Genomic DNA, 15,768 nt, shown 5'->3' on the forward strand with positions numbered 1-15,768 from the left:
TGACAGGAGGCATTTCTGTGTTTACCTCCACAAGTTACTTACTATTACTTTTATAAACAAGGGAATAGAATAAAGAAACAGCAGCATTTAACCTCAGAATCCACCAAGAAGATTGGAAAGAAGCATAAATGATGATTTAAGGCCATGTTCATGTTCACCTGCTGACCTTTGACCCTGTGATCCCAAAATAATGAGTTGTTCTAACTTTCTTTCTGCTGATTGGCTGCTCCAAAAACATCAGAACACTTTGATAATTCATGTGAATAAGGTGGTTCCTGCAAAAGTTAACTCTTCATCAGCAGCAGCTTCTGAAGTCCCTCAATGGCAGGTCTCAGGATTACTACTGCCCCCTACTGCACTGGAGTGTGAATAAACCTCCAGCCTTTGAATTTAAAAACCACTACAACATAGCCTCATTAGCCTGAAACAGATCACTACTTTCTTTTTTTCAAACCAAACACATACTCTATTGTTATAAACAATCATGTTTAATCCTATATCTCATTTAAAATATAGTGCTATATTTAATTGATATATTGCCCAGCCCTACCTGTGAGTCTAATTTTTGTTAGATGCATGTTTTTGTTTCTAACCCAGATAATCATCTCTGACAGACACATAGTCGGGGTTTCAGGAAGGTTGACCTTAGCCTGCCAGCCAATCAGAAATGTCTCAATGTTTTGAAAAAAAACTATGCAATTTAATTTATTTTTGATTCTACTTTCCCTACACTGACGAGAACATTTTTACTATGGTTAAATTATGTTTACTTATATTATTTCCTTCACTTCAGTTTGTGTTTATAAGACTCATCTTGCTCTCTGTCCCTGCTTTCTTCTTCTGTTTCACTCTGATCTTGCTCTCTAACCTGGCTTTATTCTCTTCACTCTCCTTCCTCTTTCTTGCTCTGTGTTCCTGCTTTATTCTCCTTCATCATCCTCATCTTGCTCTCTGTCCCCGCTTTTCTCTCCTCTGTTATCCTCAGCCCGTTTTATCCCTGCTTTCTTCTCCTTTATCATCCTACTATTTTCCTTTCCTCCAGGCTCTCCTGTGCAGAAATAAGAGTGGATTATACAATTTGTACATTTTTAAAGGGAACAGAAGGGGCATCTCAGTATTTGATTTTATTCTAGTTGGTAAAAAAAAAAATCAGTCTGTTGAACAATTCCTTTAATCACTGTTAATTCAATAAGGACATTTATTACTAAGAAAAAAAATCCCGGTTTCCTCTGGGCCGTTGCCTACTGTGGGCCTGGTTAGTCAGTACCCCCCACCCCCCTTGCTGCACCCATGATCTCTGCCTTGTTTCAGCTCACTCTGTTTCTCCTCTCATCCAGAATGTGAGGAGCAGCGGCGGCTGGTATGCCTCTCAGTCGTGCATAAAGGTGCTCTTGTGCACTTTAACTTCCTCATTAAAATTGCAGCCCCTGTACCGGGATGTAAACCGGTGGCTGTGCAGAAAAGTGGACTCTAATAAAGTAGTCTTTAGTAGTAGTTAGTGTAGATTTTACACTTTGATCAGAGTTTTCCTCTGTGTTTAAGAAGACGTTTCGGGGTTAATGGTGATGATGAATCCAGCAGGCTGACTTCAGCAGCTGTACAGTTAAAGTTGACAATGTGAGAATGTTTCCAGTGTCCCATTATTTTTGGCTAATTTAAACCACAGTAGAGACGCTGAGCGCTGCACTCTCAGCTGATCTGGACCGTCAGCTGGAGCAAAAACTTTTCAGACCTCTGTCAGTCATTGCTTTTGCCATATCATAGCATTTTCTCTCACAGCTGCATTTGTCTATTTTTCCATGTTTGACAAACGTCAACACCTGTAATCAGAGTTTTGCCCATGTGCCGATGAGGGTTCAGAGTTCCACCATCCTCCATTGGTGCATCACTGAAAAGAACTGACTGAGAATCCAACATGGCTGACTTACAGTGCAGGGAAGAGGGAAGGACAGTTGTACGGTTTCACCAGCCAAAACCAAGCCATAAGTCTGTGTGCACAAGCTCAGACAGGCAGCGTCGATTCTAGACTCAGAGCTGATGTAGTCCAGAATCCTGAGCACAAAAACACCCTCAGCGTCCGCTGCTGGTAAAGGTGAATCAGGTCAGCTGTTTGAACTGTGACCTGCTCAACAATGTCACCTAACCCTTACTGACCAATCACAATCCATAAGGGGCGGGGCTTCTGATACCAGCGTTGCTAATACAGATCCATCTTATCCACCTAGGGATTTAAAAAATCCAAAATCCAACACCTGTTTGTTGGCATGGCAACGAAAGTAGAATTCATACACACAATATTGGGATTTATTTACTTTTAACATCAAACTCTGTAGGAAAACTTCTTTACTTAATTTTAAAAATGTGATAGGTGATTAGAGGTGCAGCTGTTATTTACTTATTTATTTATTTTGACCTTTTTCAGTGCAAAATCACCCTGACAGTGTCCCCACGTCACCCTGCTCCTGTTTTCCTCTCTTCAGTCCCATTCACATGAATGAGGAACAAGGAAAGAGGGAGATGATGAGGCACCAGGACGACTCCTTCACAGAGTTGTCAGCCTGCTTTACAAAGAGGAGATAGTGGTGCTTTAAGAATGTATTATATCAGAATTATTGTGATCTGCACCACACTCCCATTCCTCCATAGTCATAATAAAATCACTGGAAGTCTTTCATCTTTTTACAGAATTACACAGAGCAGAGACTTCAATAATGAACAGATGCAATGAATACAGAGAGCAGCAAAGCTGTGAGATGCAGAGTCATGTCTGATGCATGCTGTTAGACACGCTCAGGCAGCTAGGGTGAATTATCGTCATGACGACGGTGCTGTGTGATGAGTGAATGTTTGTAATAAATTCCATAAAGACTCTGTAAAGTGAAATCCAAAATTCGGTCTTAACACTCCAGATATGTTGGAATCTGGTTGCTGCAAACATGTGAAAACACTGAGATCTACATGAGACTGAATTCTGGATTTAGATTTGCAGAAAGGTTTTCAGCTCTTTCCTGGCTGGGTTTCACGTGAGCTGATGTCTCTGCCTTTATTGAAAGTTAACTGTCAGTTAAATGCTGTTTTTCTGTTTACTGTGAGGTAAATTTACCAAACCTATCAGCCACAGTGGTCTATGGATCATTTAAAGCTTCATAACAGAGATTTGAGTGGGCGTGGCTTCAGCTCACTCAACAGACACGCCCACACCATCCTGGAGCAGAATTACTGCCTCATTTTTCATGTTTTTGAAGTTTATTTTCATAAATCTGGAGATGTTTTATTCAACTGAAATTTAACCTGGAGGTTCATAACTCAGTGACCTATGAGGCTGGGCAGTTAATCCAAAGATTAAATCGCAGAGGGTGCAATATTTCTTTGACCATAAATGTGTTTTGTACTGGTTTTATAGATTTTTTAAGCAGAGGTGTTTCACTCTACACAACATGCAAACATTCAAGTGCCAATATTTTCTAGAATAACAAAGTTCCTGCTTTCCTTGTTTTTGTTTTTGTTTTTTTTTGCCTTTAAAATAAATACATAAAATCATCAATCCATTCAATACAATTCATATCAAATCTGCAATAAAGGACAAAATAATTGCAATAAAAAATTTTTGTTAGATTAATTTGAATTTTGGGGGGAAATTTGTTGAGAAAAGTTTAGATATTTTTGCAGAAATTTGAGAAATGTATTTTAACATTTTTAGGCATTTGATTTGAATTTTGGGGGATCTGATGTAAAGTATGTTCTTGAACATTTGATAAATTTATTTGTAAATTTTTGGGAATTTGATTTGAATTTCTTTTGATTTTTTTTTTTTTTTTTTTTTTTTTTGAAAATTGTAGGTATTTTAAGGAAATTTTAACATTTGTAAATTTTGGGGAATTTGATTCACATTTCTGGGGGAATTAGCTTTGAAACTTTTAGGTAATTTCATGAAATTTGAGAAATGTCTGTAAATCTTTAAGAAGTTGATTTGATTTTTTTGGGTGGGGGTTGCTTTGACTTTTTTTTTTAATTAAAATTTAAGGAATTTCAAATTTGGGGGAATTTGATTTTATGTTTTGGGTGGGGGCAGTTTTATAATTCTTAGTTATTTTCTTAGAATTTGGAAAATGTATTTGTACATTTTGGTTGATTCTGGGGGAAAAAGCTTTGTGTGTTATATATAGAATGGTTTATAAGATGAGGAACCTGAAGAATAGTCACATGTTAAATTGCAATCGCAATGTTGGAGGGGAAAATCACAATTAGATTATTTTCCCAAATCGTTCAGCCTTAGTGACCTGTTATACAAAAAAACCTAAATACAGAATTATTTTCATTTTACAGGGTCTTTAAGAGCATGTCCTTTTCCAGCAGCAGCACCACTGCCTGTGTGAAGATGTGTTAACAATGTTAATCTAATTGGGTGAACAAACATGCACATGTACACCGGACATCAACACGCCAACGCCCGGCATGGCGCTCTGGTCTTCTCTAAACCTAAGAAACTCCACTGAGCAAAATACAGGCTGGTGTGAAGCACTAAGGATGAGGACACTGTCAGCCTAAAAGCAGCACACGTCCCTGTGGTTTTTTGTTTTTTTGTCTGAAATATAAATGCATGTGATTTCTTGGAAGTGAACGTTTGCAGCAAACACCGGTGATGCAGAGTGATCAGGTTAGAGCTTTCCAGTAAGTCAGAGTCAATAATAAATATCAATGAATCTCCTTTTACTCTAAGAACCAAACACAACCAGCCTGAGAGTCTGCAGGGTCGGGGGGGGGGGGGGTGGGGGGTCCCCTAAGGTTGAAGCCGAGGTCAGCGGAGATGTGTGAGGTTGTGCTAACACTGCGTCACCTTTTAACCTCCAGCCTTATCTCCTTTATTTCTCCCCCTCTTCTCCCCGCGTCACGTCATCTTTCAACAGGAAACCATCACCGCTCTGAGGGGCGAGTTTTAATGGATTCCTCCAGAGAGAGAGAGAGGGAGCAGCGTGTAACCCGAGCCCTGCGAGCCCGAGCTAAGGGATTATACCGACGCAGGATAAAGCTTCCTGCTAATTGTTACAGAAGCAGAGCTGACCAACGCTAACCGCTCTAATGCTGGAGTCAACCCAAGGTCAGCGCCAGGAGATAGAGCTATCGATCGCACACAGAGGCAGGGCGAGGAGGAAACTTTCAGTCCACCCCATCCCAGTGCTCCTTCACATCCAATCTCCAAACACCATTAGTGCTCCGGGTCGGTCTGAGCTCCATCAGCCTGCTGGAGCTAAATGTCACCGAGAGACCAGGAGGAAGAGGATGGAGCTCTTCCTCTTTGTTGTTCAAGAGAGCATCTGCAGAGAAACGCACGGCTGCATCGGTCAGAGTGGAAACCTTTGGTTTGGATGGATTTATACAGCAGCAGGGTCAGTTCAGGCCCACAGCTGATAGATCTACTGGAACAGAATGGAGCTCATAAAGTTTAGAGAGTGAATGTTAAATCCTGGTCAGCTGTAGAACATGATGCTCACTAAAATATCAGCTAAGATCCATCCATGCAGTTCAGACTCCAGCTCATCATCAGTGATGCACCAGTCAGAACTTCATTTCACTGACGGCAGACCTTAGGGAGTCTTCCAGGTTTGATCAATTTCAGACTGAGTTGATAAACAGTGGTACTGTATTATCTGTGATTTTCAGCCATCTCTTCAACAGTCGTGGTGTAATGTCAGCACTTCCACTGTTTGAGTGACTGTTGTTTTTATATCAGAGAGGCGTTCCTGCAGTTTCCATGGAGATTGAAGACAGTTAAGAAATTTTAAGAATTCCACATAGTTGGGGATTCTGCTGCTCTGCTCTCACTGTGAGTTCAGTCATTCAAACATAATCTATCGGGTCGTTCTGATACCAGAATCAGAAATATGTCTGATGCTGCTTAAAGTGAGGGTACTGGTATCAGCAAGTACTCGAGTTTATGTACTGATCTGATACCGTTTAGTTTAGCTTTATATTTTGCTTCATTAGCCATGCTAAGTGTTAGCGCTATAAACCAGAAATCAATTCTTGTTCACTGACAGAAAACACGTCATGCATGGGCTACCGTTTTTAGAGCAGTGAAGAAGAACCAAAGGAGCCGCTGCAGCAGCAGTGTGACAGTGTGACATCGTTAAAATGTCTTTCAGACCGGCGCTGTCGTACCTGAAGTGACAGTTTATCAAAAGGAAAAGAAGTTTTGAAACGTATTTGTTGTGTTCTGAGATCTATTCCTTCCCAGGTCAGTAGGTGGCGCTGAGCTACTGTGTGTCACTGACGTTACCCAAGTGAAGAAGTGTTATGTTTTTTTGAGAGAAGCACCGAATAAAGAAAAAGATGAGAACGTGGTCCTCTGTCCGGTGGTTCTTCTACATAAGTTAATACAAATACATAACAATTTGGCGACGAGGATGGCTGTGGCTACTACTCCTTTGCCTCCCGCATTACTACAATGTCCGGAAGAACCTGCAATGCCTTTTGAAACATGGCTAAAGATGTTCGAGAACTATATGCTTGTAATCGATGTGGAAGGAGCTAAGTGGCCTGACGCCTGTAAGCGAGCTGTTCTTCTGCACAGCATTGGAACCGAGGCCCAGAGGATTTTTTACACGTTAACTGACACAGGAACTACTTATGACCATGCCGTGGCGGCTCTGCGAGCGTATTTTGTACAGAAGGTAAACGTCATTGCTGAGAGACATAAGTTTCGTCAACGAGCACAGAGACATGATGAAAGCATTGCACAGTGTGATCTCGTTACGTGAAATGCTCGTGTTGTGTGACTTTGGAGCTGCAGAACAAGATATGCTTCGTGATCAGATTGTGGAAAAAGCCTACAGTGGACGCATACGTGAACGTTTGTAAGCTAACACTGGATAAAGCTATTCAGATTGCCGTCCAAGTGGAGTCAGCGGCGCGCAATGCCAGCGCGTTCTCACACAGTGAAATACCAGTGCAGGAGGTGAATACACTGCCAAAGAGGGAACAACCCCGTTCTCACAAAGCAGGTAACTACAAAAAATGTGAAACAAAGACTGAGCATACACGTAAATGTTACAGATGCGACTCTGACAAGCATCTTGCAAACTCCGCAAAATGCCCTGCTGCAAATAAAACCTGTTATGTTTTTTTGAGAGAAGCACCAAGTAAAGAAAAAGATGAGAACGTGGTCCTCTGTCTGGTGGTTCTTCTACATAAGTTAATACAAATACGTAACAGTATTGTTGCCTCTTACTGTTTTTTCCTCTTGAAGCTAGCCGTTGTGCTTTCACATTGATGCTATTGATGCCTTTGAATCTCTTGCAGCAGCATTTTCAGGGAACCTGGAACTCGTGCGACTTTTGGGGACCTTAATGATAAAATCCACACCAGTAAACACCACACTGAACGTCTTTTTATCCATTTTAATGGAATAACAATCATTTATTTATAGCTCGAATGCTATCTCGGATGCTAACCACCATATTATTTACCCTTTGTGAGGGTCAGTCAGCCAATGGCAGGCTGCCTGAATAGAGCATAAAGGAGAGAGAGAGAGAGTCTGTGCTGCAGCCCCCTGTATAATCCTTTTAGTATTTAGCAGTAAAACTCAATAATCAGCAGAAAAACAACTTTAGGCTCACAGAGATGCTGAACATTATGATTTGTAGAGTCAAATATACTGTAGGTCTATAATAATTTGCTAGTCTGCACAGTCAGTCCAGAAAGTTCACACTGGTATTGGATTAGGACTCAGTATCTGCTGATACCCAATACCTTGGTATCAGGAGGAAAAAATGGTATCGTAACATCCCTAATGATTTATCTGACCTATCAGGAGCAGCTGGTCAGGCCTTCAGCCATCTTTTCTCTCTTTACACAAAACATGGGACATGATCAGGCTGAACATCACCCACTCATGCTGTTACTTCATGTGCAGAAAAGGAAACAGGTAAAGCTTGATGTCTGCTGTAACTGAATCTCTGACTCTGTGTGGTGCTTCTTCTTCTTCTACAGCGAGGGGATCAGGAGTTTAGACTCACCTTTAAACTGTTTAAGCCGAATCACTGCAGCGCTGGGCTGAAAGCAAACCAACCCGACTCGTGTTAAAGCCAAAGACAGACCAAGACGCTCTGCAGAGCAGACATAGTTAAGAACAGCAGCATGAGTGGGTGACGTTTAGTCTGTTACCTGGCTGCTCTGATGACTGGACTCTAGAGGGGGCCTCCGGTTTACCTCGCCTGTGAACCTAAACACAACGCTCCTATCTGCACTGGTGATGACCGGTCCCTCCAGCTTCCTCCCACGGTCCAAACACATGCTCGTCTAAATTGCCCATAGGTGTGAGTGTGCTGGCATGTAACCCCTAAGTGTCAGGGCTGAGGATGAAACACTGACATGAAACCTGAGCTGAGGTAAGTCTGTTGGTTCTGCTTTAATATTCACATAGATTTTGTATTGGCTGCTCATATCTGCAGAAATGTTGATATCAGTCGACAACCATCATCTCTTTCTGAGCTCACATCTGCAGAGACCCATATCATCTCAGTGATATCAAGCATTTCTAGGTGTTAATCTGTGTAAAGTAGGTTGATAACCTTTCTAAAAGAGTCCATAAAAACTAACATTTAAAGTGATTTATCAGCAACATCCAATCTTATTTTATTCCATGAAGCAATCCTTAAAGTAAGGAATCTTTATCAGCCAGTAGACGGCTGTATCTGTAGAATTTTCCACCATATCCTGTAGAAACGTGAAAATATTCAATGAATAAATCTGTGTGCTCCTGTCGCAGTGATTAAAGAGTCTATAGAATCAACACTGACAGAGTTTGTACACTTGTAGCTTCATTGTGTTTCCTGTTTGAGCAGCCAAACAAAGACACACTCGTCTGTGTGTGTGTGTGTGTGTTTAGTGTGTGTGTGTTAGTTGTGCTGTTTGTTATGAAGTATGTGAACACATCATTAACTCCTAGTGAACACTGACCCTCAGTCAGAGGTCACTGACAGCACTGACAGCCACGTCAAGTGACCCGACGAGCAGCGAGTCCCATCTGGTCTCTTGGGGCAAGTAGTGTGACAGTCTGGTGTCAAATACACATCACCTGGTGTTACACACACTCTGACACACGACACACAAACACCAGTCAACTGAAAAAACAGTCTGTATTCAATGCAGAGCACTTTTAGGATCTTTTAAAAACCCCAACTATCTTTAAACACTTAGAAATACTGGTAAATATTATACTTATAAACAGTTTAAATCCCATGTGGCCAATCACAGCAGATCTAGTTCCTGTTGACTCACCTGTTCAATGGCCTAACTATCCCTGTTGTCTTTGACAGTCCATATTTTAGCATCAGTGTAATGGGGCTCTTAAAAACATGTTTGATTTTAATGAAGATGTTTTTTAGTGTTTTCTTAACACTCACAGCCCCAGAGAGCCTTACAGTGGTCTCACAGGAGTGCTTTACTTTGACCCCAAACTAATCAGAAGTCGAAACCCATTTTACTTTTAGAAGATTTTTCACGTGTTTCTGTCAGACAGTGGCAGTCTGCAGCCAGACTGTTGAGAATAATTTACTGCTTTCTACTCCAGAGTTTGATCCAACGGTTCAAGTTTGTGCCCAATAAAAATTTCTTCCTTGACTCAGCAGATAAACCTGATATCAGTGTGATATGATTGGACAAACCTGATTAACTCCTGACAAACTTTGATAATTGATATTTGTTCATGCAACATGGTCAGTGTCTGTTAACAAATCAGCCAATGCTGATGATGAAGTGATGCACCTGTGCATCCCTGTTGGGGTGGTAATGCAATGTAATGTAATGTATATGTAGTGGTAATGTGATGTAATGTATATGTAGTGGTAATGTAATGTAATGTATATGTAGTGGTAATGTAATGTAATGTATATGTAGTGGTGATGTAATGTAATGTATATGTAGTGGTGATGTAATGTAATGTATATGTAGTGGTAATGTAATGTAATGTATATGTAGTGGTGATGTAATGTAATGTATATGTAGTGGTGATGTAATGTAATGTATATGTAGTGGTACTGTAATGTATATGTACTGGTAATGTAATGTAATGTATATGTTGTGGTAATGTAATGTATATTTAGTGGTAATGTAATGTATATGTAGTGGTGATGCAATGTATATGTTGTGGTAATGTAATGTAATGTATATGTAGTGGTTATGTAGTGGTAATGTAATGTGGTCCAGTTTTCCTATAATTGTCATATATATATATATATATATGTTAGTTTATTTCTACAGCTCAGGCATGTGAACTTAATTGGAATTCCACCAGTGATATCTCCCTGAGCCAAACCAATGCCTCTACTGAGCCCCATCATAAAGTATAAGCTGGCTAACTGCACGCCTGCACGCCACACAGAGCAGATTTGGATTCACTTAATCTGGAATATTTGGAGCAGTCCAGTCCAGGGTTAGGGTGACCCTGCCTCTCCACCAACAGGAGCTGGGATTAGCTCCAGCCAGCGAGACCCCAAAAGGGACAAGGGGTGTAGATGGTTGAATGGATGGATGGATGGATGGATGGATGGATGGATGGAAGGATGGATGGATGGATGGATGGATGGATGGATGGATGGAGCAGTTTGGTCTATAGGTGCATGTGTGCCTTGTTGCAGCTTGCAGCAGAAATTTGAATTTCTTTCTGTGGAAACCCCTTCTTTCTTTCTTTCTTCATTCTTTCTTTCTTTCTATCTTTCTTTCTCTCTTTCTTGCTTTCTTCATTCTTTCCTTCTTTCTATCTTTCTTTCTATCTTTCTTTCTTCATTCTTTCTTTATTCTCTTTCTCTCTTTCTTTTTTCTTTCTTTCTCTCTTTCTTTCTTTCCTTTTTCTTTATTTGTTCTTTCTTTCTTTCTTTTTTCTTTCTTTCTTTCTTTCTTTCTTTCCTTTTTCTTTATTTGTTCTTTCTTTCTTTTTTCTTTCTTTCTTTCTTTCTTTCTTTCCTTTTTCTTTATTTGTTCTTTCTTTCTTTTTTCTTTCTTTCTTTCCTTTTTCTTTATTTGTTCTTTCTTTCTTTTTTCTTTCTGTCTGTGTTTCTTTCTTTCTTTCTTTCTGTTTCTGTCTTTCTTTCCTTTTTCTTTATTTGTTCTTTCTTTCTTTTTTCTTTCTTTCTTTCCTTTTTCTTTATTTGTTCTTTCTTTCTTTTTTTCTTTCTTTCTTTCTCTTTCTTTCTTTCTTTCTTTCTTTCTTTCTGTTTCTTTCTTTCTTTCCTTTTTCTTTATTTATTCTTTCTCTCTTTCTTTTTTCTTTCTTTTTTCTCTATTTGTTCTTTCTTTCTTTCTTTCTTTTTTCTTTCTTTCTTTCTTTCCTTTTTCTTTATTTGTTCTTTCTTTTTTTTCTTTCTTTCTTTCTTTCTTTCTTTCTCTCTTTCTTTCTTTCCTTTTTCTTTATTTGTTCTTTTTTTCTTTCTTTCTTTCTTTCTTTCCTTTTTCTTTATTTGTTCTTTCTTTCTTTCTTTTTTCTTTCTTTCTTTCTTTCTTTCTTTCTCCTTTCTTTCTTTCCTTTTTCTTTATTTGTTCTTTCTTTCTTTCTTTCTTTCTTTCTTTTTTTTCTTTCTTTCTTCCTCTTAATTTCCCGGGATGATCCTGGAGCAGTTTGAGTGACTTGTGTCTCCCTGATGCGTGGTTGAGCTCTGAGTATTTCCAAGTTTTCACCAGCAGGCTGCGAACAAAGCCACATGACAACAGTAACATCTGGCTGCAGCTCCAGAGATGATTACTCTGCTGCTCTGTGAGAACTCATCCTGCAAGAACCCTACTGTACACACAGATACACACATGCACACACTCGTGCACAGATTGGCGTAGCCAGATGGCAAAGTCTCTTTGACTGTCACCTAAACCTCGGCGGGAGAGCTGCTGATATGTTGGGGTATGCAAACAGCACAAAGAGATTCATTTCTTCAGATTTGGCTCTGTGACTGATTAAACTGATACACAAACTTCCTGCTGCACAGATACACACACACACACACACACAGTGGAGGATGGATATCAACACCGTCAGTGGTGTTACTTCCACCATATCATGGATTTCTCCAGTAGCATCATCACTGGTTTAAACTGCATCTGGTTGTTGTGCACACAGAGTTAATACCACTGTAGCTCAGCCTCGCAGCCATGATGGCTGGTAAATAAAAGAAGCGTAACAGAGGGATTTACACCAGACAGCAGCTTCTACTGAGGCCCATCTTCAGCAGGTTCCAGTCTGTCACTGACCAGACACCACCGCCTCCTCCAGCATCACAGAGGTCTGACTGTATTAATGACAGCACAGCAACATTCTTTTATCTCCAAGTCCACATATGCCAGTAACAGCAGCACGCCTCATCTATGAACGGATCAACTCGGTTTGTCTGAAGTTCAGCAGAGCAGCAGGTAACAAAAATTAACGGTGCGTCTCAACCCCTGACCTGCTTATTAGTCCATAATGGTTCAAGGAAGCGGGCTGTGGCTCTGATCCTGGTCAAACACACTGTAAATACTTTAACACACACACTCTCTGCTGTCTCTGCTAAAGCTGCACTGATTCTATCACACACATCATCTCCAGAAAGTTCTTATAGCAGAAAAGCCCCACTCATTATGTTGTTCAAACCTTTCTATTCTGAAACAGCCATACCAGAAAATGTGTTGTTCCCTGAAGCAGCTTGACAAAACTCAGCAGGAGAGAAAGAATAAAAACTACGTGAGGACTGGCTACACAGATCCTGGACCCGAGTCCACACAGGGACAGGTATTTTTGTTTTGGCCTTAGACGGCCACCCCGTAGATGGAGAAAACGGCGTTTAGGGCTTGAAATGACACGCTGCACCAGTTTCTCCCCTGCTTGAGGTCACTAGCGTTTTTACTTTTGTTTCAACAGCAGCGGTAGCCCAGAGGTGTCAAACTGGAGGCCCGGGGGCCAAATCCGGCCCGTGATAGTTACACTCAGCCCGCAAGATCATAACATAATTTAATTCTAACTGGCCCACCAGTATGAGGTCTGCAGATTTCCTCCAGTATAGAAATCTAAACTTAACCTTGATGATTTAAAATGTTCTGATTAAGTCGCAGAATTCTAAAAAGTAAAGAATAAAAATGTTTTTATTTCATATTTGACTTTTTTAACTCATAATGTAGATTTTTTAACTGATATTTGACCATTAAGATTGACAGTTTTAAATTTAGGTCACATTTTTACCTCTTTAACTCCTGATTTTAAATTTCATTTCATATTTTGACTTTTTCAACTCCTAACTTTGACTTTTAAACCCAGATTTTAGTCTTTTAAACTCATGATTTAAAATTTTTGTCTCATATTTATACCATTTAGGTTCACAAATTTAAATTTTATTTCATATTTTGACCTTTTAAATATACAATTTCACATTTTATTTCGTGTTTTGACCTTTTAAACTCATAACTTTCAATTTTATCTCATATTTATAACATTTAGGTTCACAAACTTAAATTTTATCACATATTCTGACCTTTAAAACTCATTATTTTACTTTTTATCTCATATTTTTACTTTTTAAACTCATTATTTTAAATTTTATTTCATATTTTAAATATTTAGGTTCACAAATTTAAATTTTATTTCATATTTTGACTTTTTAAACTCTCTATTTGAAATTTTATCTCATACCTTAAATATTTAGGTTCACAAATTTAAATTTCATTTCAAATTTTGACCTTTTAAACTCACAGTTTTGACCTTTTATCTCATATATTTTCCTTATAAAAACATCAACTCAACATCCTCTGTCATCAGGTTTGTCTTCCGTTATCTATCACTGGTTAAAAGGTGAGTTTGCTAGTTTGAGGTTAAATGTTGACCCTGTTAGGCCCTCAGGTCAGACTTTGATCAGACCGCTGCTGTGAGGGAGTCTGAAGCCAAACTTGTGCACCACAGCAGAAATAAATGATAAATGTGAACATGTCTGATGTTTATCACACACATCAGTGCAGCGGCAGACTCAGTAATAAAATAAATAAATAATAAAATAAACCTGCTGTCTGATGTTGGGCACCAGAGGATTTGGTCCAGTTTGCCCACTAAGAGGGCGCCTCCTCAAATGTTGTTCAGCGTTTTCCAAACATTAGGATGGGGGGGGGGGTCTCTGCCCCCCCTCTGAGTCCGCCCCTGCACCTTCATGTGGATCAGGCCTTCTAGATCATCTTTCTGTATCTCCTGCTTGGTCATGAGCTCAGTGTTGTTTCAGGGATGACAGAGGCTCACGAGCTCAAACGTGTCTGTTCAATGTTGTGAAACTGTTACTATAAACATAGGTAGAGCCTTAGAGCTCAGCTCTAAACACACACACACACACACACACACCTCCTGTTTAGGTCCACGGGGACGTTTTTACGTGGAGCAGAGTGGAAATGAGTGGAGGGGAGGAGTCTAAACTTCAGATTGAAATGTAAACTTCCTGTATGAACGTGAACTTTATGAAGTTGATGTCAGTAAAGTCTGAAAACTCAGCAGCTCTACTCCTATTGGCTCCGTGCGTAAAGTGTGCGTACCTGTACCAGTCCAGTCCTCGTGCGTAATGCCGGTCGAAGAAGTGTGGCTCTGACCCGAGAGCCCGGATATCCGGATGGAGCCTCAGAAACTCCAGCAGGGCTCGCGTGCCTCCCTTTTTAACCCCTATGATGAGCGCCTGCGGTAACCTGCGCGTGGCTGTCCACTCCTTCCCGGAGCTGTTTCCCTCGAGCCCGGGAGAGCCGCTCCACGCGCTGCTCCCGTTCCTGTCGTAGGGCCATCCCGACCCCGACGCCTGGAAGTCTCGCGCGGGCTGCTGCAGGTCAGGTGAGTCGGTGAAGTGAGAGTCGCAGCAGCCCGTGAGCAGGTAGAGCAGAGAGAAGCAGAGCAGGCTCACAGAGGACGCCAGCGTGAGGCGGTGGAAGAGGCGGCGCAGCTCCGCGGGCTGCTGGTGATGGAGAGGAGGAAGATGGAGATGAAGAGCGGCCATCCCTCACGGGTCAGGTGAGCTGCCATCCTTCCACAGGTTCCTTCTTCATGCTCCGACACGGCGCGAGAAATCACACAGACCCTCGGCGCGCGCGGCTCTCCCCCTCCTCAAGGCGCGCGTGGAGCGCACCGAACCCCCCCAAAACAAAAAAAAAACACCCACACGTCACTCAACCGGAGAAGCGGAGCGTTCGCGTGACAGCTAGAGAGTGAGCCCACTTACTCTCCCAGCATGCACCGAGGGGGGAGAAGGTCTGATAGCTCTCTCTCTCTCTCTCTCTCTCCATGGGATTAGCGCGCGCTCAGCCTGGAGAGGGGGGGTTATGCGCTCAGGGCTCTCTCTCTCTCTCTCTCTCTCTTGGCGTGGATGTCACATGTTTACATCACAGAAGGAAGTTTGCAAACAAGACTAAATTCAGTAAAAGAAATCAGAGACTTAAATATTGGTTTAAAGGAGACAGAGCTGTGCAGGATTATGGCTTAAAAACACAAATATGCAGAAAAAAAACTTGAAAAATACAAATTTAAATTTGAAATTTTACTCCTGAGTTATAAACATTAACGCACAAATAACCTGTGATAAAAAATGTTGAATAAACATTTAAGAAATGTCAAAATCCTCCTGTTGGAGGTGTCCTGAGGCAAGTTTGAGTCCTTTAGTCATCAGGATCCTGAACGTCCCACATGTTGTGATTCCTTTTCTTATCTGCCAGATTGATGAAGATGCTTGATCCAGATCAGAGGAGTCCATGTCTTCTCACTGAGGGCCACACGCAGAAAATATCAGAAAA

General features: G+C 40.9%; 1 protein-coding gene across 1 annotated transcript in view; it reads right to left on the reverse strand.

The window, feature by feature from the left end:
- The window catches only part of hs3st3l (heparan sulfate (glucosamine) 3-O-sulfotransferase 3-like), a 29,450-nt gene extending 14,445 nt beyond the window's left edge, over positions 1-15,005 (reverse strand). Inside the window, exon 1 of the mRNA XM_041816191.1 lies at positions 14,530-15,005. Within this exon, the coding sequence (XP_041672125.1) occupies positions 14,530-14,978 (449 nt within the window). The 5' untranslated portion in view covers positions 14,979-15,005. The remainder of the gene's footprint in view (positions 1-14,529) is intronic.
- Positions 15,006-15,768: the final 763 nt, after the last annotated feature.

The sequence above is a fragment of the Cheilinus undulatus genome, linkage group 20 (assembly GCF_018320785.1).
Source record: "Cheilinus undulatus linkage group 20, ASM1832078v1, whole genome shotgun sequence".
Taxonomy (NCBI): Eukaryota; Metazoa; Chordata; class Actinopteri; order Labriformes; family Labridae; genus Cheilinus; species Cheilinus undulatus.